Consider the following 27,495-nt stretch of genomic DNA (forward strand, 5'->3'; position numbering starts at 1 on the left):
CACCTAATGCCTTGCATAAAGATCACCAGTAATTCTGCCAACATTGTTTTCCCTTTTAAGCACTGTGTTATTTAGTGTATAATTTACATTATATGAGATGAAGTAGAGAAAGCAAATCCACAGAAGTAAGGAATGTCTACCATCTAGGCATAAACTTGGCAAGGTGGCTTGTTGTGCCTTTTTCCTGCTTTCATCTGCCTTCTTTTTCCATCAGTTAGAGGAAAAACTTTGAAGTGTGGTTACAAAACAACTGCAGATGTAACACTGAAAGGCTGCATTTCAGTTATTTCTCTTCGCTTCATAACAACTGCTCTCACCATATCAAGAAATGCTCTAATTGCCATTCCTCTGAGTTCTCCTTGGCATCTGATAGGCAAGTGGTTTTCTTTCTGGCTCATTTCACATCGCTGGAAATAAAGAGTTCCAGAATAGAAAATGAGTTGATTGTGTATGAGCCAAAATAGAACCCAAAATAGAAGAGCTTGTGCTCTTCACCATGTTGTCTCTGCACTGGGCAAGGAATGTGCAGTAGATGATGCAAATGATGCCAAATGAAACAGGCGTAATGGGAAACAAATACAGCGCTCTTACCCAGGCATTTTTCTGTGGGGATTAAACCTACTTTGTCATAATTAGCAGAGACTGTGTATTATCTGTCACATGTCACACAGGCTCACCAGGGCACCACCAAGGAGCAGGGGCACCAGTGTGCCAAAGCAGAGGGGGCAGTGCCAGTGAGCTCTGTGCCCACAGCTGCAGCATGTGGCTGGCAGTGCCCGTGAACAGGGAAAGGATTTGTGTCTGAAACTTTAGTGATGGCAGGTTTTGAATTCTCTTCTCTCCCCACCATCAGTCCCAGCCCTGCTCTGTCCTTCTCATCATTCCTTGTTAGAGAGGCTTGCCAAAACAGGAGACACTTTAGCACCAAGGAAATAAACCGTATGGATCTGGGAAATAATACAGAAAAGATTTCACAGAAATAGAAACAATTATCACATAAACAGAAGGATATCCTGCAAAACAAACACATTTGAACACAATTAGATGTATCATTATACCCAAAAAGCCATATGGGGATATATCATATAAACAGGCATGGTTTTGACCCGCACCTTCTTCATGCTGTTGTCTCTAATTAGAGCTCCTTTTCTGGTCTCAATGCTTGACAGGCACCTTCCTTTCAGCAAGTTAAAAATACTCACTGCTTCTGTATTGTTCAGTGCTTTTGACTGAATGAGAAATGTGTAGAGTCTTAGCAATGGATGCACGTTTAGAAAACGTGGATGCGTTGTGAGAAATGTTTGAGTGGAATGGAAGTAAACACTGGGAAGGGTACCTGGAGACAAAGTCCACGTTTTTGTCACCTTGAGAACATTACACAGGCAATGAACTTGAATTAATTCCAGACTGGGATGGAATATAAAACCACATTGAAGTTAGAATTGATATTTTCATTTTTCTTTATCAGCACTATTCTGTAGTTTTGAGGTTTCTGTTGCTGTACATACCCATCTGCTGAAGATGGCAGGGGAGGAGGTTACTCTATGCTTCCTTGTGGAAGCTGCTTACCTTCTGTGCTTCTAAAATGAGGGAAGTATCTGTTTATTATAATAGTTTTCCTTGTAGGTCACCAAGGAATGTATAAATAAGGCTGTTTTTTTCTTACATGCGACTCTGCTTAAAAGATTTTTATCCAAAATATCCTGTAATTCCTGACTATGGCCCAGCTCCAAGAATTACCAAGCCTGGTAAAAAGTGAGGATTCTGGGGCTATCAGTACATTTCTGGAATTTATTTTCATTGCTCTGGACATGGAAGACTAATTTATAGAAGTGAATCTGATGTAAACTAGAGCATCATTTTACCTAAATTGTATGCAAAGGCTTGACTATAATATAAAGTGGCTGCTACGGGGAAAAAATTGCAATTCTTTTTAGTCCTTGTGGTTAAATTAATTATCGTTCTTTTTTGTGTGTTCTTCACAGTTTATGCTATAGTACTGTATACATATCCATTGATAAAGGAATGAACAGTTCAGCTTCGTTCCTGCTTTTCATTTGTGAAAGCACTGGTCCTTTTCATCTCTTCAAATAAGAGTTTTTAGCCTTTTTTAGCAGTCAGCAAGAACTGACAATTCTAATGTTTAAGTATTTCTGTCTGCTCCCTAAATGTGTGTATTTGTGACTACAGGATGATGAGCTCTTTTCTGAAGAAAGAACACTGTGATTTATTTTGGAAGCAGCTTCTGTAGTTCTGAAAAGCGCTAGCGCTGCAACCCTTTGTTCTGCCGCGAACTGCTGAAAATGTCTTCCTCCGATCCCTGGGGATTTGTTGCTGTTCTACGCCTACAAGGGCTAAATTTTAATATCAATAACGCTCAGAAATAGCTTACATGCTTATTGTCATTTGTGCTTTTTTACATCCTAAATTTTAAAGAGCAAGATGTGATATAATTAAACTCTCCACGTCCTCTCTTTGTCGTAAGAGTCACTGCAGTGTAATTCAGCCCGTGGAGAGGCTCTGAGCAGATGACAGGCAGTGATTCACAGGCCGCCTGTGCAGGACCGGCTTTACACTCGCTGTCAGCCCGGCTGTGAACGCGGCCCCCGTGGGTGCTGTCAGGGCCCGGTGGGTGTCGCCACGGCCCGGTGGGTGCCGCCAGGGCCCGGTGAGTGCCGTCAGGGCCCGGCGCGTGTTGCCACGGCCCGGTGGCTGCCGTAAGGACCGGTGGGTGCCGCCCGGGCCGGGTGGGTGCCGCCAGAGCCGGTGGGTGCCGCCAGTGCCCGGTGCGTGTTGCCACGGCCCGGTGGGTGCTGTCAGGGACCGGTGGGTGCCCCCAGGACCGTTCCGGAGCCGCCGCCGCCGCTGCCCGGGCCGCGGAGCGACGGCCCCGCGCATGCTCCGGGCCCGGCCCACCCCCCGCTCCTCCCCGCGCCCGGGGCCGCCGCCGGGGCCGGGCTCGACCATTTCTGCGGGCGCGGGTTCGAGGGGCCGAGCCCCGGGCAGCGGCTTCCCCGAGCTTCAGCACCGCGGGCCGGACAGCGCCCTGCGGGCCGGGCGGCTCCCGGTGCGAGGCAGGCCCCGGCCGCACCATGTTCCCCGGGCTGGCGGTCGCGCTGCAGGTGCTGGCCCTGCTGGCGAGCCGCGGGCACGGCTTCCCCAGACCCGCGGGCACAGGTAAGCGCCCGCCCCGAGCCTTCCGCCCTCTGCCGCGGGTGGGGAAACTTCTGCGGGATGGAGATACAGGATGGTCAAACTTTCCTGCCGCTTGGCTAAAAGCAGTGAGATCCTAAGGCGGCAATATTCCCGGTGCAAGACACCGATCACTGAAGCTGCAATCTAATATTAAAGTGAAGGGATAGGTTTTGGTACAGGGAAAAGCTCCGAATTTTTTCCGTCTTTTCCAAGCAATGTTTTTATCCATTCTGCATCACTGTCGGCACAAGTCTTTGCTTCTCCCAGTCTCCCGCCGTATTCTGGATGGAGGAGATTTTTAATCTCTTGCTTGTGCCAATCCGATTATTGCTATTTTAGTCAATCTCCTCCAGCACTTTTTTCCCCAATTTGTGAGTTTTCTGATCAGAAGGAGGTTGCTGAGTCTATATCTGTATTTCTGTCTTCTGCAGAACCTCTCTCTCTGCCCCAGTCATGCTTTGTTTAAAGGTTTGACTTTTTTTATTGTGTTCCCATTTTTCTCAGAACACTGGATTTTTTTGGTTTTTTGCAAGGAAAAAAAATAAAGGATACAGTTGGCATCCTATTTAAGACACCATGTTGTACTGGAGAAAACTATAAATTAAAGAAAAATGTCCTGTCTCTTTGTAGTTGCATGTATCATATAACTGAGGGTGTATATATATATGTATGTGTGTGTGTTTATTCTAGATAAAGCTATACACAACAGACAATTAAGTGTAGAAAGACCTTTGGAAGAACAGGTAAGTGAAATAATAATTATTTACAATGGGGTTTTTTTGTGGAATTCTTATAAATATTTTTAGCCTTTCATGTACTGGATCCATGAATATCACGAATGGCTAATGAATGGGTAAAAAAGAGATTTGTCAGTAAAGTGATTATTGATGGGGTTAGATACAAAATAGGGTTTCAGTAATTTTTAAGAACTGGCAAATAGACTTTCACTGTCCAGCATTCTGAAAGCAGGTTGTTAGCTCCAACAGCTCACAGATATGCCATGCCTTTCTATTGATATCCTATGGGAATATAGCATGAGCTTGGAATGAAGAAGGAAAATGTAACTTGCATTTATCTTAAAATGCAGCTTCTCATAAGGTCTTGTTCTGATCAGAGGATGGGTGGTACTGATGAAAGTCTCCTGTGCTTATTCCTGTTCTACTTATTTGGGCAAACTTCTTACTAAGAGTGAAAATCAGGCATTAAGCCCTCTGCTAATACTGATAAATCAAGAGATCACACATTTTATTCCTTCTACCTGTTTGCTATTTTATTTGCTTTATTTTTGTATATTAGATTGCTGAAGCTGAGGCAGACAAGAACAGGAAAATAGCTCCCACAGGTAAAATATCTTTCCTGGTTTTATAACAATATTCATAACGGTGTTCCAAGAGGTGTAAGATTTTATGTTATGTTGATATTGATATATTTTCCAGAAAACAAGCCAGAGTTCAGGAATTATTCCTTTGTTGATGACCTGAACCTGCTCAAATCAGTAGCAGAAAGAGAAAGGAATGAGAAGGAGAGGGAGTCAATTAGGAGCTCTTTGTATGAACAGCAAGTGGCCCTTGATGATGCAGACTCCACCAAGAACCGCAGGCTTGTGGATGACTTTGACTCCACTAAAAGCGGGCTGGATTATAAATTCCAAGGTATTCCATAATCTTTCAGTGACTTCTAGGTTAGATTTCTCTTGCAAACTGATTGCTTTCATGAATGTTGCATTCACCACTGAACATGAGCTCTGTTTGTTGCTGGAGTGCAGTTTCAATTATTTCCAGTTGCTTGTTGTATTACAGTTAGGTTATTGAAACACAGTACAAAAGAATTGCTCTTGATTTTAACAGACTTCCGTGGAGGAAAGTCTAATTGTGTAATTTGTAATGTCTTTCAGCAATTTCAATTTGATGGAAGGAAAATGGGACATATTTTTGGATGAAAATACATTTATTCTGGTTTGTGAGGAAGAAGCACTTCTATATGCAGCTAAATCGCGTATATTTATTCCAAATATTATGTGCAGTTGTAGATAATTCTCATAATCACAAACCTAGAAGAAATTACCAAAGGCCAAAGAATACTTGCCTTTGCTACAGGAGTAGTTAATTGACTTGTAGTTTAAGTGAGTCTTCTGAGAATTGTAAGCAGCATTTAGCTCAGGATATTTTTAATTATATCAAAGTATGCTGATCACAGACCAAAGCTCACTCATTGTATTCCCTCTCCCATTGCCACGATGATATTATTTTCCATAGGTAGAAATTACATCATTAAAAGTTAATTTGCTGAAATTCAAACAAGATTATGTGCCATTGTCATGAACTGTTTTGATCTAAGTGGCCATGCAATGAAAGTAGATACTAGGAAGACACAAATAAGTGGATATGGAAATTCTACCAATATTTTCTCTAAACAGGAAAGTAAGCTCCAAAAGTTCATCTCTGCTCTTTCAGAAGAGCCACTCAGAATGATATTTTTCAGATGTGGAAAATTGACACAAAGAATTTTTCCCTGTGACTGATTTAATGGCTTACAAAGTGTGTATCAAAGTATATTCCTAATGTATCAAAAATGCATTTTTGTTCTGAAGAGAAAGAGATGTGGGCAGATATTTTTTTATGAGATGTTTAATCCAAACGAGTAAGGACGGTCAGCACACAGTAAAACTGTAATCCTTTCAGATGACCCAGATGGCCTCCATCAATTAGATGGCACTCCTTTAACTGCTGAAGACATTGTTCAAAAAATTGCTGCAAGAATTTATGAGGAAAATGACAGAGGAGTGTTTGACAAGATTGTTTCAAAGCTTCTAAATCTGGGGCTAGTAAGTATCTTGGTAATCATCATTTAACTGTGCTTTGGATTGGATTAATGCTCTTTCTAAAAACAATTCAGATGCACACTTTGTCTGAAGCGAGTGGGACTCAGGGTCTAAGCAAATTTCTAGAGCTATTTGGGCTTTCTGGTTGAGTTCTGCAGTAACATTGTTGTTCCTGTGATGTCTTTGCAACAAAATAGGCCAAACTGCAGAATGTTTCTGATGTTGAAAAACATTCACTGATTGTACTCCTCCCATCTCTGCCCTCATTTTTCCTTTAATTTGTCTTCTGATTTTCACTGAGTGCTTTTCTATTATTAATTTATTTTCTGTACTTAAGGGGGAAAGGTCTGAGCTCATTCCTATCCACCTAATGCTGATTAGCATCATCAGCACAAACATAATGTTGCTGGCTACTTGAGGATATTTTACATTACTGATTTTTAGGAAGAGTGGATTTGTCTCTGACCCCTGAATGTCTCAATGGCTTTAGCCATTGCCATTTGGGATCTTTATATTTTAAAATACTCACCTTATCTTTTGAGCACTAGATTTTGCAGCTGAGTATTGCACCCCCCTGATTACAGAGGGGGCTATGGGACAGCTGCATGGGAGACTTCTTGTTCAAGTGACAGCTGTTATGAAGCAAAGAGAAAACATTTTAATGATATCATAGAAAGCTGTTTGCTTTTCCCCCATTCTGTATTACTGAATTCTGTTGTAATTATTCAACTGCCCAAAGATGTGTTGCAGAGCTTATGTATTTCTATATACACACACATGGACGCACAAACAGGGATGTGCCACACTTGCAGCTCCATCTTTCAAGCTGCAGTCCGCTGTGTTAAGTCCTAAAGAGGTTTGGTTTGAAGGCTGTATGTGTGAATGGGTGGGATTTATGTGTATACACAGATGAGATGTGTATTTCTATGTATATAGATATATAGGAGTGTTATAAATGTTCACATTTACATGTCTGTATGTACACACAGGTATTGCACCTAATTTGGCTGTGCTCAGCTTTGAAGTAAGCATACAGCAACCTATTTTCATATTGATATCAGGTTTCATATTGATGTTTGATCTAGAAAAAGCACAGTATCTTATAAAGTACTCTGCACAAATATTTTAACAGATCACAGAGAGTCAGGCCTATACCCTGGAAGATGAAGTGGCAGAGGTTTTACAACAGCTGATTGCAAATGAAGCAAAGGATCGTGAGAAGGAATCTGAAGATTTTGATTACCCTGCTAGCAGAGCAGATATTGATACAAAAGAAAAGCAACAGGAAAGAATGGTAATTTCTGAGCTAATAATTTTGTCTTGCTTGCCAAATGGTACTAGTACTGTGCTCTTTAGGGAATGGTTAGTTCAATCTGGAAACAAGAGGTGTTCTTAAAGAAATTCTGTCTGATAGAAAAAAGAATCATGGGTTAAAAATTTGAGATGTCAATTGAAATAACTGAGAAAATACTGTAGTCTTCACTTTGCAATTAGAACAATGTTGGCATGAGGTTGTGATAGAAATTTTTGCTCTCTTAACTCTATCATCAAAAGCAATGTGCTTAAAGATTTATTTTTTTTAATTATGTCTTATGTGGAGACACCAAGCAAATCTGATCAGGATAGTTTCATTAATGGAGATGTTGATGATACACTGGATAACACGTGGTCATCATCTAATGTGTTGGAAAGAAGAAATGAGCTGCCTTCTGAAGATAATTTTGAAGACCTCCAATATTTTCCAAATTTTTATGCACTATTAAAAAGTCTTAACTCAGGTAAGCTATTCGTGTGGTTACAGAAATATTAGGAAAAAACTTTAAAAATTAAGATTCTTTGTTTCCTCCTTCTCTTGTCTCTTCCCCCACAGCTTCCCTAGTTGCTTTGAAAATGTTCTGTAAGATACATAGCAGAAACTAATTTGATTAGTGATTTTGATGGCAAAACACTGGCAGGAACAACACTCAGAACTGCAAAGAGTGTGACCTAGACGGCCCTTTCCATCTTGTGTGATTCAGGAGCCCTGAATTCTTTTAATTCCTGTAAGGATATGATGAAAACCTGGCAAGTAGTTTTCCCCAGAGATCTTTCCAGTAACATCCATGTCTTCTAAGCCAAGAGATCCGAGTAAGCCACAGTAGGATCCTCACAGTGATGGTACCAGTAAATGAGTGTGAGCCTCCCAGCCTTTCCACAAACCACAGGTTTGCTGTTTATTGCAGTGAAAGCCCTGCAGTCTCTTCCTATTCCGGTGCTGGACACCACAGCTTCCAGTTATTGCAGGCTAGTCTGTGGCTCCTTGCCACTGCCCTGTGTCATCACTCTCTACACACACCCACTCTCTGCAGCCACACACACTCTCTTACTTTTGTAGTACTGGGGGGTGGTATTTTCTAGATCCTTTGTCCTGCAGGAGCATTAATAATTGCTTCAAATTGTCCCCATGTGCACCTGAGTGGAGAGCTAAAATGAAAAACCTGAGGGTATATTTTGCTCAAGTCCAATCGACAAACTTTAAATTCTTCTTCCTGTTCTTTTTAATTTTCCCATGGCAATTCTGTATGCTAGTTCTTCTCCTTTTTCTGCTCACAATGCAGGCAGGCATGTTGGGTTTAACAGGTTATGAAGCAAACAGAGCCAGGTCCACTGGCTGCACATGTCCTGCTTTATGTGTTCAGCTGTCAGGTTGTATCGAGCTGGAGGAGAGGATTCAGTTGCAGCCTACAGCTGTGTGTTAAATTGCAGGCAGCAATAAAAAGCCTGTTCAGCAGCTCTCCAGAGTGGCTGGCCCTCTGCCAAGGTTGGGAGTGTGTTTCTGACTGTCCCTGACTGACAGTGCCCCTGGCTCTGCTGGGTCCCTCAGGGACAGCCTGGGCAGTGGGGAAAGCCTGTGTGACTGGGATGGGGGAGTTTCACACTGCTAATGCAGAAATAGCAGTAATATTGCTCAGCACGTAAACACAGTGGGAAAAGAAAAGCTAAGAAGAAGTGGGCAAAACCTGATTATTTGTATAAAAATTTTTTTTGTATCCTATCCTGAAGTCATGATTCTCCCAGCCAGGTAATGCTTTGTTGTCCCAGTATGCAAGTCATGAATTTGTCCAGGTAACAATCTCATTTGAGACACTTTATATTTTTGTCATTGAACCCGTAGATCTTGTAGGAGAAAAGATCTCTTCCATACAGAGCCAGACTGATCTACTAAATACTTCACAAACAAATAAAAGAAAAATGACATACTGTAGAAAACTCTACCTATATCTGCCCTCTGACCATCAATCTGAGCTGTCAGATCACTCCATCTTTGTGTGCTTAGTGTGCTTAGCTGTAAAATGGAATTAATACCATTGGCCTTCCAAGACAATGGTATCATTACACAGCCCCCCAAGACAAAAAGCTATGAAGAAGAACCTACCCCTGATGTTTTAAAGTATGTGCTTTGCAGAGACAGCTTAAAAAGAAACATATATGTAAGTTCTCATTCTAATCCAGCACAGCATTTTCTCTTTTAATGAGTAGGTCATTCTTGATGCATGAATTTTGCACAGTTTGCACAACAATTTTTCCGAGTTACCTGAAGGTTGACTAGTTTTGCTTCATCTCCTCACACAGAGTCAGAGACAAAAGAGAAAGAGACCTTGATAACTATCATGAAAACCCTGATTGATTTTGTGAAGATGATGGTAAAATATGGAACAATCACACCAGAAGAAGGAGTTTCCTATCTTGGTGAGAGTACATACTTTATACTACTGTTACTAATGGTGTGTTCCTCCTCTACCAGCAGTGATAATTACCTTCTCATCTTCCTTGCTCTTATGCAACCTGTTTCAGATTTGTTCATTGAAAATGCTAAAGCTTTTAAATGATTGATCATTCCCTACAGCAATGTTCAATTCCATACTGCTTTAATATTTCCGTCTAATGAAGGAAAGGTAATATAATATATCAGATATGCATTTAGAGTATTATTACACTTTTGTATCTGTGAAGCACAATTTATTTCAATGACTTTATGTCAGGGGAATATTTGGGTCTTCTCTGGTCTATTAAAGTGGATTAGGTACCTGCATTTCCCAGAAATAATCCAGCACTTCAACTCCTTCAACTCCTTTAATCTCTCACTGTAGGTAGCTGGATTAGATGGGACCTAATGCTAAGTTTGTCCACCAAATAAAATTCCTTTCATCTATGAAGAGTGTTACATGTTGGCACAGGAGCAGATTTTGAAGCACTCTTTCCGGGATCCATTTTAGAGTGGATTTGGCTGTGTAGGGTTTGTAAAATTGTTACCATTTCTTGAAGAGGGAATTTTAAATGGCCCGGTTTGTGTCTCACACATATTTCCTGGCTTTGACAAACTCTCTTCTATTCACAGTAGGCAGCCTGTCTAGTTAAACAAGCTGACCTACAGAAGAAGGGCTCATCTGTAGAAACTCTGCAAAACTCTTTCATTTTTCTGAATTATTTCTGGTCTGGATTAGTCTAAAAAGTTTTTGTTTGTATCAGGGAAATTTCTCAGCTTCATAAATCAGCCTGCCACAGAGAGATGACTGGCAATGGTTTTTCTACATTGCAGATACGTGATTGATGAAATTGTAACTGTATGGATTGATTATCCATTACTTGCCTACAAAAGATCCAGTGAATCATGACTCACATTCAGTGCATGATTGTACTTCCTTTCTAAAGAATTCATGATATATCTGACCCAGAAATCTCCTTGAATTTTGGAATATTTGGACAAGTTATGCCTCAGTCCATCTCTCTATTTCTCTGTCTGCCAGCACATCTAAAGAAAGATGCACATAAAGAAATGGTTGATTTTAAGCACGGTGGTTTCAGTGTCATTCTAGAAATGAAGATACTATGGCTTGATCAGATATTGCCAAAACTTAATAGGCTAAATTCATCCCTGATGCAAGACCATGCAGATAATGGAATTACACTAGGAGTGCATTTTTCCTACTAAAATTCAGGGCAATTGCTCACATTGACTTTCCTTTGAGCAAATAGATACTGTAACCCTGGAAACAAATTGCCTTGATGACATAGTACAGAAGGCAAGGATTGGGTTAAGAGTTTGAGAGGTCTGATTTAGTCTGGATTTAAAGTAAGACTATCAATGATGTATCCAGAATCTGCCTTGAAAATGAGTGATTTATGCAGAGATGGATTTTGTGCTCCATCAAAGCACCTTACTGTAGTGGAAAAAGCTTTCTCATAGATTCTCAGGTTGCTTCTGTGGTATTCTTTTTTTAGACTAGCTGTTGAGAAATTGCTTTAAAGCTGACCTTCATTTATTGAGCTAATACTCTCAAATAATGAGGAAGAGCTTCCACAGGAGCATGTTAGCTTCTTGCACTGTCCTTAAGCAGGAAGCAGTTTTATTGCCACTCTTACTGAATTAAAATTCTATAGTCTGTAATAGCTGGATAGGTTCTGTGTATCTTGGTGCAGTTTGGATTAGGAGATTGATACACAGCTGTGGTTATTTATAGCAGATAAAGGAATTAGTATGAATACCTGTCAGAGAGAAGACTCAGTGTAAAAAATTGGCAGCTTTTTGTTGTTTCCTCAGTGTACAATCAGTGAGCAGATTCTGTGCTACTTGGTGGAAAATACCTACCGGGTCTGTGCAGATGGATTACATCCTCTCTCCATTTTATTACAGTAGGAAACTGCCTAAATTAATTTTCCCCACTCTGTGACTGAAGCCATGCGTAAGCTAAGCCTCTGAATTATACATTCAAAATGATAAATCATTTACTGAATCAAGTCACAAGGTGCAGCTTTTTTGCCTGTCACAGGGGTGCAGAGACAGTGAATTCGAATGCATATACCAGTAACAGCTGGCTTGGGATTTGGAAACCACAGCACTATGTCATCATCATTGTATATTACTCTAGGGGAAAGTATTTTGCTACAGCAGTGACTGATGTTATTTGGTTTAGCTTTAAGTTACAAAGGATCTAGCTGCAGTGTGGTGCAAGAAAAATACAGATGCACTTACATGGAAAAAAGGAATAAGTTTATTTTTTTAAGACATATATTCACTATTATGTAATACATATTTAAATGTTTCCATATGCTAAATGTAATCTGTAACAGAATACAGAAAGCCCAGATTGGCATATTCATATGTATGAATCAGGAGAAAAAGTAATGCCTACCTTTTACAGTATGTGTTCAGAAAGTACAGCTCTGGAAGCATTAAAGAGAGCCTGCAACAAACTGATAGAAAATGTGTATTCAGCTGAGGTGCGCCTTATTTGATAATTATCCTGCTGTGGCAAAATGCCACCATTTTCTATCCCTCTTTATTTTCTTAGCTATGAATGCTGTTAGAGAAAGCAAATTCTTCTGATACAAACTCTATTTATAGTAATTATGTAAACTATAGTTTTGTAATAGATTTATTTTAATAATATAGCTTAGAAAAAGGAACAAATGGTTTCAGCCAGTTTGTTCAGATACTGTTGTAAATCATCTCCCACTAATAAGACCAAAATAATGAGTGATTTTTAGAACCATTCTAGGAAATATTTGCAATTAGAGGCTTGGGGCCATAAAAATACAGCTTTCAGACATGATAGACAAATTCTTAAGAGACAACAGTGTATACACATGAATCCTTTTTACACAGTAGATTAATTATATTCTCCTGCTGCGTGCTGCTTACAAGAGTAGATTTGTAGCAAATGTATTCATTGCCACCTCAACCAAGTGAAAAATATGTTACTCAATAAGCTATTACTCTAAAAATGCAGATTGGTTATGTGCACATTGTAGCCTTGTATGGAGTTCTCATTTATTGAATAGCACATGAAGCACAAACTTTTGCCATCACTACTTCTCTAGGTCACAGACACATGTGTGAGATAGAGAAATACTGTGTCTTCCACAACTGGAGAAAAGAAAGGGGCAAAGGACTGGGAAGAAAATTAAGAACTCTGTAGCTTTGCTCTATTTGAAGGGCATCCCACTTTTTACCTCCTTGTGGTAAAGTATTTAGACTACTGGAACCACAGTGTAGAACACACAGCCCACAGCAGAGTGATTGAGGGGCAACCCCCCTTTTATTTAGGAGGCAAACAGAGAAATCATTCCAGTGTTTGAGTCCCAGCTGCCTTCTTCCCTAGCCGAAACCAAGGCCACCCCTCACACCTCTCCCTTTGGCTCTGACTCACTGTCCCCCGTGACTGAGTAGGAGACTGTGTGTGTTAGAAATGGGCATGAACAGATGTCTCTGTTTACCTTTTCCACCCTCACATCATTTGTTCTTCATGGACAGCAGGGAGAGGACCAGGCTGCAGGACACAGGAGCCCTGGGAGATGGATTGTTCATGGGGAGGAGTACGGGCACTCGTTAGTCTGGTCCTTTCCTAAAGAACTGCTGGGATATTGTTTCACTGTTTCACTGTAATACTGTCTTTTAGGCAGACTGAGGCTGTGTGAAAGGGAAGGAGAAGAGGCAAAAAGTCTCCCATGTTGATTTTTTGACGTGTCCCTGCCCCTCCACACTAAGGAATATGAAATAGCTGTTGAGCCTTTCGCATTCATTCTTGGTACCTCCCACAGCTCCACTTCTGATGGAGGCAGAGCTCTGTGATTTCCCCATTGTGTGCCAGTGCACAGTAGCCACAATCTGGCCTTTTCCTGGGAGAGGAGAACTTGTGTGAATAATGTGACTAATGCCTGACATTCTCATCAGCACAGATGCTGCAGGCCAAAGATCTGATCCTGATATTTGTTTAGCTAGCCAAGAGCAGGCAGAGAGCCAAGAGTGTGAGGCAAAGTGCAGATCACAGCCCACTCTGGCATCATCTTTCCTCTCCTCGCTGTGGCCATAAGCTGATGCTCCCTGATGCAGACTGTGATTTCAGAGGGTGAGGGAAGGTCTGGCTAAAGCAGAGCCAGAGGCTACAAGTGGGATATGGACAGTGTCATGTGGACCTTTTGTTTATTTTGACCTGGGCCATGAAGGGCACTGACAGTATTTCATGTAGGGAACCATTTATGCATAATACCATCTTTTTCTTTTTAAAAATCCTTTTTCCCAAAGGTCTCTTTGTTGCTACTGCAAATTTTCTTCATAAACATTAAATTATTTAATAAATTTTTCCCTACCTTAATTTGCCTTTTAGTGATTTTCTTTACCCAGTATTTATCATGTGAGTGATGCATACAGCTGCCAGTGGGAGTAATTTAATTTCAGGCAGCTCTTTTCTCTGCTGTTTATTTTTTATCTGATGAACTAAAGTCACACAGATGCCAGTCTACTGTACTATATCTGAAAAGCAGAAATCAGAGACACCTCAGATGCAAAAGTGAGCTGAATACTGAGGAGCAGCAGTGATTCTGTAAAGTACATGCAAATAGTTAAACCTAAGATAAATGTGCGTGGAGATAAGATAAAATGATGTGGGGACAGAGAGTGTGCAAAGATCCCAGGCAAGACTGGAATCTAGGAAGTATATTGATTGCATATCTCACTGCCCCTTTATAGCTGTCCTTTCTGTAACCTCCTCCATGTCTGTCCCCTGCTACTTCTGCATTTAAATAAACACATTAATGTGGTTTTTTCTCCACTACTTAGATCTTACCTCCTATTTCCCCCCATTCAGACTCACTGCATAATAAAACAAATGGGTGGCTATGGTGTGGAAAGTCTGTGACCTCACAGTTCTCAAGACCAGGACCACTACACAATACAGGAAACTGAGCATCACCTGAGCGTGACATTGTGTGTGAGGGTGTAGTATTTTTGTATCCACAGGTTCTAAATCTTCTAAGTTATGTTTTGGGAGAGATCCAGGAGTTTTAGTCTCACTAATTGCTTTTCCCACCACATTACATGACTATCAAATCATGTATTCAAGAATCTAAATAAATACTTTACAGTTCATTCCTTTGCTTGTCACTTTCTACCATTTGAATTTGCAGTTATTTCTTGCAAATATATTGCCTCTTCTTCCATTTCCCATCCTTCCCTTCCTTTTCCTTCCCTTCCCTTCTTCTGTGCTTTCCCAACTGGATGGAAATCTCCATCTTCTCATAGTATCTTATTTGACAAATATATTGCTTGGTTCCTGAAAATCCAGGTTTTGCACCCTCCCAAGTGGTTGGTGCTTCTAAAGGAGGGCAAAGTTTTTATTTTTTCTCACTGTATTTAATATCTCCATAAACCCCTCCCTACTTTCTGAATTCAGAGCCACTCTGTTGACAGTTGAGCTCTGAGACCGTAAGTTTGAGATGATTATGTGGGTGTGGGGTAAAGAAGGTGTCACTGAACATTTAAAACTCCATCCCACTCCTGCAGGAGAGGCAGCCTGTGCTGCTTCAGTCCCAAACCATCATGCTTGTGAAGGGCATGCTGTGAAAACACAGAAAATGTGTGCACAGGCCATGGGAAAGGATTAGCAAAGGACTGCACCACACAGCAGTAATGCAAAAGAAATGCCTGTAGAATATTAAAAGAATAAATCTGAGAAATGGCCTGTGAGGTAGGGAATTTAATAAGGATGATAAAGGAAACTTGGTCAGAGCTATGTTTACCTCAAAGCACATTGTATTTAATTGTGTTTTACTTTTGGAGTTGCTTTTAACCTGATTGCCAAGTGATACTGCTGCTGTCCTAATTTCAGATCACTCTGACCATCTCACCTGTAATCTCTTTACAAGTGATGCCATGAGCTGGGACTTGTCACCTGACGTGTCACTCCGCATGGCAGCATTAGGCTTCAGACACTCTATCACATCAAATCACTCAAACAGGGAGATTCAGAAAGAAATCTTGACATGCAAGGCAGGCAGCTGGAGAGCAGCAGGAGATTTGCAAGGCTGAGACCCATCTGTAATTCCACAATGGAGGAATTTCTCTTGTTCATCCCAGTTTTAGTAGTTTATGTGACATGTGCTTGATACACCTATAGCTGATACAAGGTCAGACTCTGCTTTTGGCTACACTGGGGAAAATCCAGTGGATATTGACAGTTCTTGGACATGCACTTGTCCAAAAAATTAATCAGATATACTCTTCACTTAGAACAGTCCCAAGCAAAAAAAAAGCAAAAGCTGAGATTTCTCACAGATGGAAAATGGTCTTGCAAACTCTTAGGGATCATCTACTGCCGGAGACAGAAAAGCCCTAGGAGAACTGTGGTTTCTTAATGCCTGAAATATGTGCATGTCACAAAGCAGTCATCAGCACAAAACTTTCCAGCTGAAGCAGTTGGAGTGTATGAACTCATTAAGTAAACTTATTTTTAGCTAGTGTTAAAAGTGATCTTAAGTACCTTGATGATCCATTTTCTCCTTTAATAAACACAGTCTTTTTGTGCTGTATGACAACAGAACAGCAAAGCAGGTCTTTCTGTGGCAATTTAATGACACAGAATCTCAGCTTCAGTCAATTTGGTGAGGATAGAATGTGAAACTGCCTCCCAGGTACAGGACAATTATGCACAAGAAAACCTTTTGCAGGAAAATTTGCAGGAGTCTGGAAAACACCATGAATCTGTCTATTGAGAAAGGTCCATGTCAGGCTTCCATTACCAATTCCATTAAATACTCAGATGGATATGTTAGTTTCTGCTTCTCTAATAAGAACAAAGTAATTTAATTTGTAATAGTTATCTATGTAATACCTTTTCCCATGGGTTTGGAGGGTGTTACCCCAGTACATTCTCACAGAGTAAAGATAAAACATTCTGGGTTTATGCAGTTCAGATTTTTGGATGCCCAACTTAAAGGACTTCAGAGTTTCAAAACTGCTGGGAATTTGCATTTTCTGGTGGAATTAAAAGCATCTATCAGTGTGCAGGAACTGGGCCTAGGATGTCTCAGAAAGCCTACTCAGAACAGAACCCTCCTGCAGCATGAAGTGAGTCACCCCAGATCAAAGAGCAGTTAGAAAGTGAGGCAAGGCAGAAAGCAGATCTTGTGACTCTGGTATCTGTGTGGATGATGAGATTATCCTGCTCTGCAGAAAGCTGTGCCAGAGCACTGACCTATTTACCAGCCTGGGTCGCTTCCATTAGCTCAGTAGTTATTGTCCTGTTGTTTTAATTAGTGCCATTTCAAATAAGTGGCCAGCCGTGTAGAAAGGTCAGTACCTTTCTAAGCTCTTCCTCTGTGCAAATGAGGTTGCCAAGGAGACAACACCAGAACAGTAATCAATCCCTGTTAGACCTGGCCAGGACAGCGTTGCTGAGCTGCTCACAGGCACAGCTCACTCCACAGGATGATTCACTCCATCAGTGGAGCTCAGAGCAAACACTGCTCAGCCCCGGCCCAGCCACACATGGCAGGTACAAACATGTTTTGAAACAATACCAGCTGTTAAAGCATTACCTTTGATGAGGAGCAAGAGCAATAAATCCCGTTCAGGAAGAGCTGGGATTATCTGGCAATATTCTCTCTAGGGTACACATCAAACAAGCCCTCAAACATGGACTCTATCAGTCAGGAAATGCAGCTGATTATTAATGTTCAGATCCATGTTGATGTGCCATCCAGCTGGCAGGGTAACTCCCCCACTTCTCTTGTTAAATGTAGTGCCTGTTAAAAGGCCTGTCTTGTAAGTTTGTCTACATCCTTCCAACAAAACAAAGCTTTGAAAATGGAACACAGTGATCATGGCATTCAGTCTGGCTTTAGAGGCAAAGCTCAGGTCATTAGCATTGCCTCATTTCCCTTCATGGGGCTGGGAAGCAATTCTGTACTCACCAAGGAGTGATAGGGAACTCACATGAAATTGTTACCCAAATCAAAGGAACTGTACAATTCCTGATGCTATTTACAGAAGTGAATAAATAATGGAGGAGTATGAATCCCATTGCCTGCAGCAGCACGTGCTGTATGTGGATATATGTACAACTTTTAAACACTACAGTCTATCAACAGAACAAAAACTTTCAGAAATAACAGTATCAGACATTTAAATCTAAAGATGTCTTGACAGGTTATTAATCTATCTCTTGGTGGAGTCTTTTTATTTCCTGCTAATAGAAACTTACTGCCTAAATGCAGACATTTTAAAGGAAGAACATGAAAGGCACTTATATATGTGTAAAATTTAAAATTTTTAAATACTTTATTTTTTAGAATTAAGCCTAATTTAATAGATCATGCTGGATTAAGCTCCAAAATCAGTGACATGTTTGCATTTGCATGAATTAGTGAAGGAGAATAATCTATTTGTTTGAGTTTACAAAGGGTTTTCAAGCTCTTAACTGTGGAATCTTATCCAAAAAACTGTGCCTCTTGCAACAGAGAAATCCTTATATTCCTGTTGAAATACTAGTATGGTACTGATTCAGGATGAAAAATAGAATCTTAAAATGAACTGAAAGGGTTGTTTACAGTCCTTTCAATAAGCTTTGGATCAAGTGATTAGTGGGGTATCAGTCCCACCACTGTAATTCTAGCTTGATTTTATTTCACCAGGATGTCTGATCCAGCCTGTAACACAGCCCAGACCTGTTTTGGTTAGGGCATATGGGGCAAGGTCAGAAATGACATTAAAGGGATATGTACCAAATGAAAATATTCACAAAAAAAAATGATGTGATGTAGAATTGAGAGGGTGCAATCAGGCAGGATGCCAACAAATACTGCTTACATTTTAATTTTATGTAAATAACAAAATATAGAGGATTCAGGCAGACAGGATTATGTGATTTCTCATCAGATGGGAGGCACAATTGCTTATGCTGATCTGCCACAAAGAGAAATATGCTTATTAAAAACTACTCCTTAGGTTTCATGCTGAGTATCTTTCTAATGGAAAAAATGCTCCCAGCTGATGGATAAAATATTGACCTTATACAGAAAATATGATTTAAAATATTATTAGCATTATTATATTTATTCTGCCACAGTTCCCACATCACACACTGAATATTTCAGCTGTTTATATAAATGGAATTTTGATAAATTTCAAAACTAAATCTCTCAAAAATACCCACCAACAAGATAGTTTGTATGAAATTTTGAATCCATGTTTAGCTGAACCTTTAAAAGATAATAAAAGGAAGGAAAATTCTACACTGTATCCATAATATGACTGAGAAAACATGGCAGGTTGTAGGTGATCTGTATTTTGAATATCTACCAAGTGTGGTACCAAAAGGACTTTTTTCCCACATAACTATACAATGTTTATATCTGAAACATCCATCTTTATGAAGAGGTGCTTTTACTTTCAAATTAGATGAATTCAGCCCTGAAATTTGCATGGAAATACATTTTCTAGTCTTCTAGAGCTGTATACATGGCCATGGCTGTGTAGTTGGTTTTCAGGTAAATGCCTGACTTCAGCAACTTTAGAAAGTATTTGTTTTCATCTCTTCAATTTACATGTTTATTTCATCTAAATATAATTTCAAACCTTTTACTAGACTTTTTTTCTAATGAAACCATATAAAATCGAGACACACAGGCAGTTTGAGATAGTGTTTTCCCACCAGGATGAAGCACATATTGCAGAGTCTTGTCTTTCTTGTGAAGTTAATTAAAGCCTTTCATTGCTTTCATCAGAATAAATTGCTACAGATAGTCATCAGTATTTTGTGACTTACATGACTGAAATATGGAATAGGAATATGATGCACACTTTTACTGATTTTATGCATGTTGGCACTATTTGGTACTCACATTGTCATAATTCAATTGTTAATTTTTTTAAATAAGATTGATCGATATTTCATATTTGTTTGTTTTTTTAGCATTAGCTCTGCATTAGTTGTTCAGGGGCAAGAATGAAGTTCTTCTAGATTTCTACTTGCCATTCACACTGGTATTGGAGAGAATGTAGTATGGATTCTGCATCTTATCCACTGGAGAATAACTGGGGTTTGGTTTTGTTTTGCCTTGATTTCCAGAAAACTTAGATACAATGATAGCTGAGCAGACAAAGAAGAAGCTTGAGAACCCTTCCACTAAAACCAGGACAAAACTAACAGCAGGTACTCAGTCTACAATTTTCTTTTCTGGAATAACACTTTTTTTTAACCAATTCAGTTAAAAGTATGCTAATTGCATTGGCAGCCTGACTGCTTGTTAAAGCCACAGTCTCCCAAGGACCTGCACCAAGCCACAGCTTGGTTGTCCAAGCACACAACAACAGAGAAATTTTCACTTAATTGCCCAGTTTTGAGAAGTATATTCACTCTCTTTTGCTTCACTGGAGTCCAAATGTTACACATATACAAAAGCAAGCTATATCAGTGCTTTTTAATACTAAAATAATAATGAAAAATAATTATTTGTCGACTTTGAATATTGCAAATGCAAATTTCATAGAATTTTTCTCTGCACAAAGAAATGTGCCTTTGCATTGCAGTCACCTGTATTCAGCTATGGTTTGTGAGAGCAGAAACAAGCATTCCTCTTTCCAGAGGTCTGGAGTAGAGATGACCTTTAGGAACCCTTTTGGGACAGGCTCCAATGAGGCTCTGCCTCAACCAGCACTCAGAATGCTTTACTTGCCAGGATTGTATTGATGTGATTGGGAAATGCTCCTGGACATTTGATACAAAATTCTTTGCTTTTGTTATTTCTTTAGACAAGAGCAGTGAAGAAGCAGACAGTACAAAGGAAGAAGCAGCTAAAATGGAAAAGGAATATGAAGTTTCAAAGGATTCTACAAAAAATGAAGGACAAAATGCAGCGGGAAACAGTGAAGAATCCAGAGGTACAGAATATTGCTTTTCCTCCAAGGGATTGGAGTCTTTTCCTTTCTTTGGTATTGATTTTCCATGGTGTTAGCATAAATATCTTCAGTCTATAGTCACTGGAAATCAGCACACAAGAGCTTGATTCAGAAGTGTATTTATCTGCCAAGTTTTAAACATATCACACTACATCCCTTGCTGAGCAGACATTCACAGAATTCAGAGACCCCTTTAGAACAATAGGAAATGCAGTTTGATCCAGTTGTGCAAATAAATTTTGCTTCTTTGCATCTGTGGCTTTTCAGGATGGCCATAATATTCAATATTTGAGCGGGTCCATTGATTTCTACAGTTTGTAGAGAGCAAGCTGGTACTCAAAGGCAGTGAAGAGTTCTGCAGTGATACAATTTACATTTCCCACTGCCAGAGGTTAAAGGTTATCAGTAATCAACCCATTTTATGTAACATTGAAAACATTGCAGTAAGTTAGTGTCTCCCTAAGCAAATGTAGCACAGTAGTACAGTTATTTTTATCATGCCTCAGCATGAATTACTCTGTACTGGCTGAAGTCTCCTAGGTGCAAATCAGCTACTCTATCTGAAAACAAATCTGCAGGGGACATTGTGCCTCCTTATTGTGCTGAACTCTTGAAGGAGAATGTTTGTTGGTGCAGAAACCTTTCAGTGAGTTCTTATTGCAAAGGGTACAGCATAAGTATCTATGTTTTGTAATCAGTTGGTTAAACAAAATTGCTTCTTTTGCACCTGTGCTGTCTGATGCTCTTACTTTTTGGAATGCAGTGTTTTCACTCAGGCTGCTCAGTAATGAATGGCAGGAATCAGGACTGCAGTAGATTGTAGTCCATCAGTCACCTGGTTCAGCTCTGTGGGCAGTGCACTCACAGGGGGAAGGTGCCATTTTTTCCAGCAGCTTATTTATTTCAACATGGAAAAGGAAAATAGCTCAAGGTGGATGTCTGATTTCACAGTAAAGAAAAGTTATCTCAATACTTTTTGGTAGGAAGTGATAAATAACACATTTTTCTTGTCTCTTGAAGGTTTGTCTTTTCAGTTTGGTTCAGGTTATTTTCCTTTATCTTCAGCCCATTAGCTTTTTAGAAATTCAAATTGGATCAGTATTTGTTCTTTATCTCATCATGCAATGCCCTTGCTTAACTTACTGTGAAGTTACTGCACTGCCAACTCAAAAATAAAGGTGTATCTAATACTGTATCCATTTACTAACAGGAGCAGACATGCATAGTTGGCAATAGTAACCTTCTATACACTAATCACACCAGGTTTTTTTTATTCCTGACAAATGTAAGAACATTACATCAATAAAGCTCCAGCCAAGCTAAGAATCCAAAATCCATTAGCTGGAATATTTTCTTGGGGGCCTTATTAGGTAATCCTTGTACTAATTGTGTCCTGGGTGCTTTCTGGTCCAAAAATAGCCATCACTTTAAATTTCAACTGTAACAAAGAGTTATCATGGTAATTTCAATATATTTTTTTCTCTGTAAATACATTTCAAGTTGTCTTTCCAAAATATTACAATTTTAGGTTTGCTGTATGCTGCTAGTACTACTGTATGGAGGAGTTTTGATACTGAAAGCTCTCAGCCCTAATTAAGTCATTCCTTGCTATCTCAACAGCTTTTTCTTTGCTGAACAATTATGATGATCAAAAAGCTACAGGTTGTTTTTAATCCACATATGCAGTCACTGTGGATGCCACCAAAAGTTATGCATAAAGATCAGAAAAACAACGATCCTAAGTTTGTGTATGACTAATCTTGCACAGGCAACACCTGCTAACCATCTCTGGGAATTTTGCCTGACTGAGTTTGACAGTACTCAGGTTTTAAACAGAAACTAAGAATAGTTTTAATCTGCCTTTGCTGTGACCAACTTCACCCAGTTAAGCAAGCTGCATCAATCATTGATGTAAGTGCTTGATTTCTCTCTCATCCTTTCCTCCAGGGAAATCTGAGGCATATTTGGAAGCAATCAGGAAGAACATAGAATGGCTGAAAAAACACAATAAACAAGGTAACAAAGAAGGTATGAAGTAAAAGGTCTTGACATTGGGGTGGGCGCCATATGCATTAAAAAGCAAGTAATTTCTATTGTGTTGTATAACTTGTGCCATACCTTAAATAATAGTAATGTGAAACTGTGCTTGTCTAGATTATGGTGATCATTAGTGGTGGTAGAGTTAAATAATACAGGTCATGTAAAAGTTAAGCCAATGAACATAAATAGTGAACTAAGGTAGATTAATGTAAACTGGGTCGAATGGCCACTGGCCACAAACCCAGAGAGACAGAGCAGCAGGGAGTCACTCCTGTGCTGTCCACAGTCATGGTGGGCTGCCTGTCACCAGGTAGCTGTGCCAGCTTGGGCTAGTGCTGCATTTCTTAGCTCATCATGTTGTTTGATTATGACTTTGTTGGTGAGATAGATGCGTTTGAAATGTCTGGGTATGTCTAGAGGAGCTCAGTGCATCTGGCTGGCATCCCTGCACCAACAGCAACAAGTCTGGCTCCACAAGCAGGAACAGCTGAGATACAAACTTATGTCAGTAGCACTGAAATGCACTGGATTACTGCCCAAATCAACTCAAATGGCTTGTAGCTCTGACATGCAAAGCTGTGTAGAAGGGAGCAGTGGCTGAAGCAGCTGCACAGGGTTTGCTCTCCAGCTGTCCCAGCATTTGCCTCTTCCTCGGAGGCAGGGCTGTGTCAGAGCTGCCGGCAGGGACAGAGCAGCAGCAGAATTCCTCCTTTATTTCTCACAGATCTTTATTGCTCCATACCATCTTTTCCCTCAAGTTCTTACATAACACCAGCCTCCCATCCCTGTTCTCTGCCCTGGCTGTGTGTTCTGCCATGGCCTGCTCTGGAAGTGAAGGTTCCTAGCCAGAGGATCTGTCCCTGGGCTGTGAGTGGCGCCTGGTGAGAAGGATCCTTCTTGCACCAGCCAAGCAGAGGGTGATCTGAGATGAGATTAGCCCTGGGTCATCTATCCATCCTCTCTGTGTGTTGAAGTGTGTATGAATTCCATTTCAGAGATGAGTGCACGCCTGCAGCCCAAAACATTCATTTTTCTGTACAGAAGCTGTATGAGGAAAGACTATAAAAAAAAACCACTCCCCTCTCTCAAATCACTTCCACACAATGGCAGGGATAGCAGTTAGCAGCAGGGCTGCATATTTGCTCGAGAGTTTCCCTGCCAAGTTTAATTAATGGTTCTGTTTAGCAATGTACTCATCGATGTAATTAGATCTCCATCATGTGTGATTATATCTCTGTATCCCACGTGCTGCCTGAGCAGCCCCTTGCTCCTCTTTGTAGTAATCTTTCTTCTGCACTGCTGCAGTCTGAAAATGGCTGTGACTGCAGAGCAATAGCATTTTATCTGCCTGTGAATGCATGAAGATATATATATCTGTGTAGATGGATTTTCATTTGCACTAAGATATCTTTATTGTCCTCTGGCAATGGAAATAAGCCTTAAAGTGAGTGCAAGTTATGACAAAATTAGAATAGTATTCTTACTCTTCTGATACATCATCTTTATTGTGCCTTTTCATACTCTTTATTTTTGTAAAATGCTAATTCAGTTCCCCATGGATGGTGCTAAAAGTACAGTCAGGGTAAGCTTATCTAACTATAAATGCATTGCAGTGTTTTTCAGTGCAAGATTAGGTGGTGTTGCTGTGCTCATCAATCATTTCTCCACTTCCAGCTGGCACCTGGGGGCTGGCAGGAAAGCAATTCTCAAAGTAATTCATGTATTAAAATGGCCAGACTTTCCCAGCCCTACTCATGGATTGGGTTACTCACCAAATACCCTTGAAGAGGTTTAGGTTTTCTTCAAGCAAATGTTTGGGGGTCCTTCATTTTTTATGAATTTCAGTAGATATTATTCATTCAATACTAATAACCCTGGAAATGTTGATTTGCATTTCTGCAGTTTGGAATTATCAATTGCCTATTAAGGAGGCTGGTAAGCTTGTGGGGCTGGGATGATTTTAAGAGAAACATGTCAAAACCCTGGATTTTGGGCTCATTGCCTTTTGTGTCCAAAGTTTGGTTTTGCCTGTTTACAATGTTCAGACTCCATGGGCCTGTCCTTCACATCTCCCAGACCTGGCCTGATGCTTGAAACCATTGCAGAGCTGAGCATTTAACCAGTACAGGCAAAGAGCATGAGGGGGCTGTTCAACAAACATTTGATACTTCAGAGCTTCACACCACTAACAGCAGCCATTTCAAAATGAAAGTAAATCCTGTCATTAATTTCAATGGCAAATGGCTTCATCTGAATATGCAAATAAGAGCTCTCTTCATTTACTGGAGTTGTTCCACAGCTCCATGTAATGCTGCAGCTGTTGCAGTGAATCAGCATCCAAGGCTGATTTTTCTAATTACAATAGATTCTAAATAAGTATTAGAAATTGGCAGCTATCAATTTCTAGAAAAAAACCCAATTTAAATTGCTGTGAGATATACAAATTAGCCTGAATTGGATAATGTTAAAATGGTTGTAATCCCATACAGGATGTTTAGAAATTAAACCTTCACATCTCCACATAATAATCTTAGAGTCAGAAAAAGTATTCTAGAAGTCAAATAAGCACAGATACTTTAATTTGAAAAATGTGGATATTAAATTAATTTAATATTTGTTCTTCATTCATTTCCATTCCTTGGTATCTTTCAATGGAGACCCTCATTCTGTCAAGATGAATAAAATCACTCATCCCAGTTACAAAATAGCTCAGTACTATTTGTCCCTGTTACTCATACAGGATGGAGACACAAGCAGGTTACATTCTTGTGAATAATGACAGTAACAGAGCAGAGGAAATCCTCCCCTCAGTACAGCAAATGGCAAAATTCCTGCTAACTCAGATATGGAGAGAATACCTCTGCAGGAGTGGGGAATGTTGAATATAAATTTTCTGTATTACTAATTTGAAATTGCCTTATGCTTTTGTAAAAATGATCACAGGCATCAATTTGCTTCTTAATATCTTTCTATTTCTGTTTTGGTCAATTTTTGAAACCTAAAAAAATACAAATTCATTATTTTCTATTTTGTCAAGAATGCACAGTTTGAAAAAAGGTTCTTCCACATACTGCTGTGTGATGTTATACATTGGACATTGCAAAATCAGTTTTAATGTATTCTGAAGGCTCTGTCTGTGGAATAAGTAATTTATACTGAAAAATTCAGAATGTATTCATTCTTGTGAAATATACTAATTCATTTAACTTAGTATGAACATTTAAAACATTGCTGTTCTTCTGATTCTAACAAATTAGGCTTTACATTTATCCAGTTAATTATGTAACTGAAACCTTATTGTGTTTATATGTGAATATACTGAATGTGTTGCCAGAGTCACAATAGGTTTGCTTTCTATGTTATTTGAAAAATTGCTCTGCAGTAGAATTCTTTCCATGGAAAATAGTGATGTTCTCCAGCAAAGGAAAAGTCTATTTAATGCATATGGTGTGAATCAGGCTGCATAGATGCCCTCATCTATTGGAAAAGGAGGAGGGATCTTTCAGCACTCTGTTGCAGATTGACAGAGGAAGATTGTCAAAAACTGACACTAACACTGTCACAAAGGCTGCTCACTGCAGTAGTTTTCAAAGCAGAATATTATGTTCTGTATCAAGGTAAATAATTGTATTCTTTTGATCTATTTTCAGGGAGTTGCTTTCATTTCCACTACAATGGTAGTAAGTGGGAATTTTACTGGGATTTCAACTGGAAATAGTCTATTTGGTACTTTCTTTTGATTCCATGACAGTTGTGAAAATAATAGGGCACAATAGCTTTTGCTGTGCAGACTAGAACATTAAATCCCTGGACTGGAAAATATTCTTGCTGTAGCATTTGATAGCAATCCATCAAAAGCAAGAGATGATTATTTCTCTTGGATAATAAAAGCAGTATGCTGTGTAAAAAGACTTTGTGCAGATATTTTGTGCAGATACTTTGTGCAGATTATTTTCAGGTTTTTTATGTTTTCACAAGATGTACTTAGAGAGAATTCTCTTCATGTTTGATAAAGTGCGTTGGTTGGATAAAATGTACGATGACATTGTGTCTTAGGTGAAGCAGTGTAATGGCAATGACTCATTGTGCAAATGAATTCTTGTTTTTCAGACTATGATCTTTCAAAGCTGAGAGATTTCATTGATCAGCAAGCTGATGCTTATGTGGACAAGGGCATCCTGGACAAGGAGGAGGCTGATGTAATTAAACGCATCTATGGCAGCCTGTAAACGTCAGTGACTGCCAAACCTGTAGGAATCTAGTCTAGTTCCCCCACTCCTGGCTCAATGACTTATGATCTGTTAATTTGAGGATATCATTAGAAATGCTCTGTTTACATTGTACTGACAACTCTAGACAGAAATGAAGAGCTGTAGTGCTCCATTCACTTTCTGCATACTGTATTTTCCTACATTCACAAATCAACCCTAAACACCAAATTCTGACACTGAATTTCTATTTGATAAGGTAAATATTTCTGTAATGGTCTCTTTGATTTATTGTTTGTGGTTTACTTTTGTAGCTAAACCAATCATTTCTGATGGAAATTTCTTTTAATGCTGCATTTTTTTGCTTTCACTCAACGAGCTTTCTATAGATGTAACTATGTAAAGGGGCATTATTAGAAAATAGTCCATAGTTCTCTAAATAAAGTATTTGAAAATAATTTCCCTATTAAGGTTTTCATTAATCTTAATATTATTTTATATTCATTTATTTTGAT

The 27,495-nt window shown here is 39.5% G+C and overlaps 1 protein-coding gene across 2 annotated transcripts; it reads left to right on the forward strand.

Moving 5' to 3' along the window:
- The first annotated feature begins 3,010 nt into the window (after positions 1-3,010).
- Positions 3,011-27,438, forward strand: SCG3 (secretogranin III). 2 transcript variants are annotated; one of them, XM_054272705.1, is made up of 12 exons: positions 3,011-3,177; positions 3,886-3,938; positions 4,492-4,537; positions 4,632-4,847; positions 5,877-6,019; positions 7,149-7,310; positions 7,617-7,794; positions 9,629-9,745; positions 19,903-19,986; positions 20,586-20,714; positions 22,680-22,748; positions 26,883-27,438. In XM_054272705.1, exons 1-12 carry the CDS (start codon positions 3,093-3,095, stop codon positions 26,999-27,001), a joined length of 1,401 nt encoding a protein of 466 aa, XP_054128680.1. In that variant the 5' UTR covers positions 3,011-3,092; the 3' UTR covers positions 27,002-27,438. The 2 variants fall into 2 exon arrangements, with proteins under 2 accessions (XP_054128680.1, XP_054128679.1); XM_054272704.1 differs by having other exon boundaries at positions 3,012-3,177; positions 22,680-22,760.
- The last annotated feature ends 57 nt before the right edge of the window (positions 27,439-27,495 follow it).

This window comes from Melozone crissalis, unplaced genomic scaffold, assembly GCF_028551555.1.
Source record: "Melozone crissalis strain CALT ecotype California unplaced genomic scaffold, PUWL_Pcris_2 ptg000014l_1, whole genome shotgun sequence".
NCBI lineage: Eukaryota > Metazoa > Chordata > Aves > Passeriformes > Passerellidae > Melozone > Melozone crissalis.

What these genes read in the sequence shown, in the direction of transcription:
- SCG3 (XM_054272704.1), top strand. Translation starts at nt 3,093, where the DNA reads ATGTTCCCCGGGCTGGCGGTCGCGCTGCAGGTGCTGGCCCTGCTGGCG. An exon ending in AAAGACCTTTGGAAGAACAG is followed by an intron (nt 3,939 to 4,491) that starts GTAAGTGAAATA and finishes TTTGTATATTAG; the next exon opens with ATTGCTGAAGCTGAGGCAGA. An exon ending in AGAAGGAGTTTCCTATCTTG is followed by an intron (nt 9,746 to 19,902) that starts GTGAGAGTACAT and finishes CTTGATTTCCAG; the next exon opens with AAAACTTAGATACAATGATA.